Source organism: Anopheles arabiensis, chromosome 2 (assembly GCF_016920715.1).
Source record: "Anopheles arabiensis isolate DONGOLA chromosome 2, AaraD3, whole genome shotgun sequence".
Classification (NCBI taxonomy): domain Eukaryota; kingdom Metazoa; phylum Arthropoda; class Insecta; order Diptera; family Culicidae; genus Anopheles; species Anopheles arabiensis.
Genome location: NC_053517.1, coordinates 10235556 through 10241555, shown reverse-complemented (window position 1 = coordinate 10241555; position 6000 = coordinate 10235556). Strand labels below are relative to the sequence as shown.

Here is a 6000-nt window from a genome sequence, read left to right as displayed (position 1 = left end):
AATACTTTCTCTCGCTCGCTCTCTTTCTTTCTCTCTCTCTCTTAGCAAGCACAGAGTAATTGTGTTCTATTCTTTCCCCCATTTGTGGGGTTCTATTATTGTACCGCACTTTTCAGCTTGCGGCATTAAACCAAAGAAGACCTACAATGGGAACGCAACATTCGTCCTGATCTGATCTGATCGTCGACGATCTTTGAAACAATCGTTATTTCTTCCTATACAAGCTACGCGCTGTTACGGCTGCTGCTGCTGCAGCTGTATTTGTCATGTGTTTTAAAAGTTGTTGCTATACACAGCACTGCTCTTGCCACCCACTGCTGCTGCATTAATCCATTCGACCCTTTCGTTTATTTTGACTGTACAATGCATAATAAAAAACCCGATATTTCAGCGAGAGAGAGAAATGTAAAAAAAACACACACACAGTTTGATCTAAAGGCAATGTAACACACACGCAATAATCGTATCTAAAAGACAGATTTTGCACATTGCACGAAAGAAACACAACGAAAGCGTGTTAGTTGTCCACTTGTGGACAAATACAGAACACAACACCAACACCAATACCAACAAATGCACTCGGGGGGGGGGGGGGGGGGGGGTGGCATACATACACAGGCAAGTTCCTTCGCGAGAAGGCCCCGCGCGGGGTGTTTCGTTAAATTCACCACAAAATGCAGCCCAAATTACTTGTTTGTTAATTTACATTGCTCGTACACACTCGCTCGCGTGCCCTCGAATCGTGTATCGAGCTGTGGTGCGTTTGTGTGTGTGTGTGTGTGTCCGGGCGAGTGTTACAGTGCTTAATAGTTGGATACTGTGTTGCGTTGTGACTGTTTTAAAATCTAACTCCCCTCCTGCCCACTGCCCCCCCAACACCTGCATTTTACAACTGTAGCTACCAATGAAAGTATCCCCCTGCTACCGATCCCGTTTAACCTGCGCCCCCAGGTGTGTGTGTGTGTTTTGTATTAATTCTGCTCTTCCATTTTCCTCTCTACACACGCGATTTCAGTTTGTTTTTCTTCCTTTTGTTGTTGTTGCTGTATGTGTTTGTTTCGTTTTCATGTTTTCATGTTCTCTAATACAGCCGCCGCCTCTACTATTATGCTACCCGCAAATTTTAAACCTTTTTCTGTACGAGTTTTTATCTGTTTTGCTTGATTTTAACATATCCAATGATTCTCCCCTTCATACATCGTCACGCGTGCGTGTGTGTGTGTGTTCCACTTCATTTTGCTAAATATATATTCCTATAAATATATATATTCATATATGTGTTTGTGTGTGTGTGTTTGTTTGTGTAACTATAAATAACTTTTTGTGTCAGTGTGTGTGTGTGTATATATATAAACTTCGATATACATGACGATAACAGCCGTACGTGTACCACCGTTAACCGTCTACATGCATTACAGCTTCTGCTGGTGTAGCACTACTATCGAGCTTCAGTAAGATACATTCCGCTTCCACTACGACGAGGCGGTTATCGGATGTTGCGAAGACGGAGCCACACTGGCGGCAGGGGAGGTTGCTGCTGCTGCTGTTGCTGTAACGGCTGACGGACTCGTGGGAACGGTATTGCCACTACTACTACTACTGCTGCTGCTGCTGCTGCTGCTGTTACTACTGCTACTGTTACTGCAGTTACTGTTGGAGGTGTTGTTTGTGGCTGCTGAACCCGTGCTGGGGTTTACCACCTCCGTACCGATGCCCGCGGGCGACGAAGTGCCCATGTTTGCCATCGACGATGCACCATGTTCTGCGGGCGTGGTCGGTGACGATGCGCCGGATTCCTCGTAGCTCGGTCCGGCTGGGGAGGAGGCATTGGCGGAGGCAGCTTTACTGTCAGCGCTTTCGTTAGCGGCAATGGTGGCCGAAGGCGTCGATGGCGTAGCAAACTCGTCCGATGCCGCCTGCCCATTCGTTGCGGCTGTCACCGCATTACTGGCGGCGCCGTTCGGCGTGGACGCGCTGCTGTTGCTTGCATGCGTCGCACTCGGAGAGGAAGGACCGCCGGCAATGCTGCCACCGTTCGTGGACATGCTGGAGGCGGATAGCAGAGCCTTTGCATCTGTCGCTCCACCTTTCGCTTCCATCACGGACGAAGCGGTGGAGTTTGCTGCCGATGCTGCAGCTGCTGCTGCTGCTGCTGCTCCGGTAGAAGACGAGTTGCTGGCGGTGAATGCTTTGCCGCCCGATTCGATCTCCATCGTCGTGAGCGGACCCGTCCCCCGGGAGCACTGGTACAGCACGCGGGAAATGATGAGTGCCACCTGCTGGTCCAGTATGTGGCTCATCACCAGCCCCAGCAGCCGTTGCTCCTGCTGCATGAACAGCGGCCGGTTGTCCGGATGCTTCGCTAGGTGGAGCAGCGTACCGGCAGCCCTCCGCAGCATGTCCAGGCTGGTGCCCATCGAGTCCGGGTTGTCGCGCAGGAAATTGATGCCGTGCTGGTTGGCAACGCCCAGCGCCGACTGTTCCGCCTGCTCGATGAACGCCACGAGGTAGGACACGCACGGTGACTGTAGCGCCACCGTCCGTGCCATCGAGCTGTCCGCGGCCGCCAGATAGTGCAGCAGGTTCACCGAGAACTCGCGCAGCACCTGATCCTCGTTCTTGCACAGGTGGCGCGTCAGCACCGAGCACAGCTTTTCCAGCCGCGAGAAGGGCGGCGTCGCGATGACCAGATCCACGTTCGCATCCGTCACGCACAGCTTGCAGAGGGCTTCGAGGGCGAGCCGCTGGGGCGACAGGGCCGCATTCGGACCGAGCGTCGGGAACGGATCCTGCCCGTGGGCCGAAGGGCACACCGCCCAGTGCAGCAGCCCGTCCAGAATCGGGCGCGAGATCGGTTCGTCGAAGCGCGACAGGTCGAGCTGGCCGGAGATGTTGGCCGTCGCCACCAGCATATTCTCCCGGATCTGCACCAAAAAGTCCCACCACCATTCGTGCTCGCCCTGCAGGCTGCTGCACGAGTCGGAGAAGTCGGCATCCTCCTCGCGGTCGTAGTTGCGCGTCTTCTTCGTGCGCAGCGGGTGCTCGTGGTTGAGCAGCAGCAGCTTGCCCAGAATCGCCAGAAAGCGGGACGATTTCGAGAACTCCGTCTCGTTGTTCGGCAGGAAGGTGAGATTGCGCAGGATGTTCGATATGGCGACGCAGCGCCGCGCCAGCGCATCCTGACCCTCGGTCACCAGGTACAGGCTCGCCTCGTCCCGCGTGTAGCACTCGTCCTCGTAATCGCTCATCCGGCGCCGCTTCAGCACACGCGCCGGATCGCGTACCGTTTCCGCAATGTCGAACGCTTTCGTCGCTACCTCCGCCGACGTCGTTATCGCACTGTCCTGCTCCTTCTGCTGCTCCCCTGCTGCCTCTTCATCGACATCCATCTTTTCTTCGGAGGATTTTAAAGCAGCTGACGGGGACGGTGGCGGCTGATTTGCTTCCACCTTCGACAGCTTCTTCTGTTCGGGGTCGGGCGTGGTCGACGTTCGAGACTCGCTGCCGTCCCGCTGATCCTTCGCTCCCGCTTCCTGCGGCCCGTTCGACAGCGTCGAGGACTTTTCCAGCTCCATGTCGATCTCCCGACAGTCCGCATCCATCGGCGACGGGGCCGGTGCGGTGCCGCCCTTCGTGCCGGCGGCAGTCGTTTTGTCGCTCGTCTCGGTCGCTTCCTTCTCCTCTGCCGCCTTCTCTTTCTTCACTATACAGTTCTTAACTACTTTGTCCAGCAGGCCGCTATCACTCTTCTCCTTCGCTTGCCCCTCCTCCTCCTCGCCACTCTCGCCGTTCATCAGCCGGGCGATGTGGTGATCTTTGCGCGTGCGTAACGTCGGCGTAGCGGCCGGCGACAGATGCGGGTCCTCTTTCCTTCGCTTCGGCGGCGAGAGCAGCTCCTCCTCTTCCTCCACCTCCATCGACGTGGGCGGCGCTTCGTCGGACGTGTTTTTCACCGTCACTGTCGTAGCCGCAGCGGCGGCACTATTCTCGACCGCGGCGTTCTCCTGCTGCGGCTCTTCGCGCTCGTTTTTACTTGTACACTTTACACTGTTGTTGTTGTTGTTATTGTTGCTGCAATTGTTATTATTGTTGGCCGCCGCTATCCGCTTGCCGTTCCGACCACCGTTCGCCTTGGCGGCCTCGGCGTACTTGGCGCTGGTTTTGATGTACTTCGCAAATGGAATGTTCACAAACTCGGCCCGGAACGTATCCATGATGTAGTCGTGCGGGTCCGGATCGGTGTGGCCGGCCGTCCACGGGTCGCCCCCGACCTCGGTGTCGCGCTGGTACTGGTAGTCGGACGCCCGGTCCCAGTCGCGCCGGTGGTCGAGCACAAACACGTCGTCCTCCGCCGGATGGATCTTCACCGGGCGGCCCTTGCGCGACGTCATCGTGTAGTTCGTGGTCGACGTCAGTATCAGGGTGCGCTCCTCCGGGTTCGGTGGGTTCTTGACCGCGCCCAGGTCGAGCTCCACGCTCGAGTCGCACCGTTTGATGTTGCGTCGCGCATAGCACTGGGCGCTTCTTCGCCTGTCTATCGTCGAGCCGGTGCCGTTGCTGGCCGCTTTACTATCACCACCATCGCGCGTTCCGTTATGGTGCAACGACGCATCACCCCCCTCTGGTAAACCATTCTCGAGCTTCTCCTGCTTAATCATGGTGGTGGTGGTGGTGGTTGTCATCGTCGTTGTCATCATCGGTGACGCTGGCTCTAGCTTGATGGTCGTTTCGGTAGTGGTAGTGGTTACGGCGATCGACGACGATCCATTCCTGGCCGTCGCCTCTTCCTCCCTTTGCGCCTCCTCGCCTTCCTCATCGATATCTCGCATCTGGTCGAGCAGAGCGGCCCGATCGGAGCCCTCCACGCTGAAGCGATTGGTTGTGCCCTCCCGCTTGCCACTCTCGAACATGTCGCACAAGCTCTTCTGGAAGTGATCGAGCAGCAGATTCAGCAGCCCCGGCAGATGCGCTAGGCCAAAGTAAGCCACGGAGGAGTCATCGAACAGCAGGATGTTCAGCACGTCCAGTGCCCAGGTACTCTCCACCAGCAGCCCCGACCGAAGGGCCATGAATATCCGCCACGCATCGGTCTGCCCGATGTCCAGCTTCGTGATGCGCTTTCTCCGGTACAGTACGGGCGTGGTCGCCTCCACACTGTCCGACGGGAACACGATGTCCCGCTTCTGCTGGACACCGCCGCTGCCGGCGGGCGGGAAGTTTGGACCGGCCTGTTGCACCTGGCCACCGCCGCCCTGCACCGTTGGCTGCGCTTTGACGGCAACCGCAGGCGAAGCGTTCGGGACGGGCGTTGCTCCTGGCGTGCCGGCGGCACTGCCAACACTGCCAGCCACGGAAGGAACACCACTACCGGGCACTACTACGCCGCCGCCGGGGGAGGGGACGACGGGCGGACCGCCACTGACGGGCACGACCGGTCCACCGGCGGCTCCTGGCGCCGCTCCTGGCGGACCACCGACAACGCCCGGCGGTTGCGGCGGTGTGTTGATGCTAGCCGGTGGCATTCCCGGCATCGTGCCGGGCGGCGCCGGAACACCCGGACCACCGGCCCCTGCCATCGGAGGGTACGGTTTGCCACCGCGCATTGGTGGCCGGATCGGTGAGTTCTGTGACGTCGGTGGCATCTGGTTCCAGGGCTGCTGCTGTCCCTGTAGACAAACAAAAAATGCGGTTAAATCAAGTGTCGAAATATAGGGTTTTGAAGGTGCTCTAATAGCTGTGGGACACTTTATTGACTCTTTCTTGCGTGAAAACAACATAATGTAATGGGAATTGGACTCGATAGTACCCTTGTTGGACAAATTCAATAGGGTCCAATTTTTAGGAAGCATGCTACATACGATGCTATAAATTCCAATTTCCATCATTTCAAGTTCACTTCCCAATAAGAAAGAGTCAAGGAAGTGTCCCACAATTATGAGAACCCCTCGAAAACCCTGGAACGAGTAACTTCAGGTAAACAATCAAGTAAAATCAAGCTAC

The 6000-nt window shown here is 56.5% G+C and overlaps 1 protein-coding gene across 19 annotated transcripts in view; it reads right to left on the bottom strand.

Moving 5' to 3' along the window:
• Positions 1-1029: 1029 nt before the first annotated feature.
• LOC120894667 (trithorax group protein osa) overlaps positions 1030-6000 on the bottom strand; it is a 129839-nt gene continuing 124868 nt past the window's right edge. For all 19 annotated transcript variants that reach the window (XM_040297392.1, XM_040297390.1, XM_040297388.1 and 16 more), the window contains one exon: positions 1030-5666. In XM_040297392.1, coding sequence (XP_040153326.1) covers positions 1473-5666 — 4194 coding nt within the window. In that variant the 3' untranslated portion in view covers positions 1030-1472. The remainder of the gene's footprint in view (positions 5667-6000) is intronic.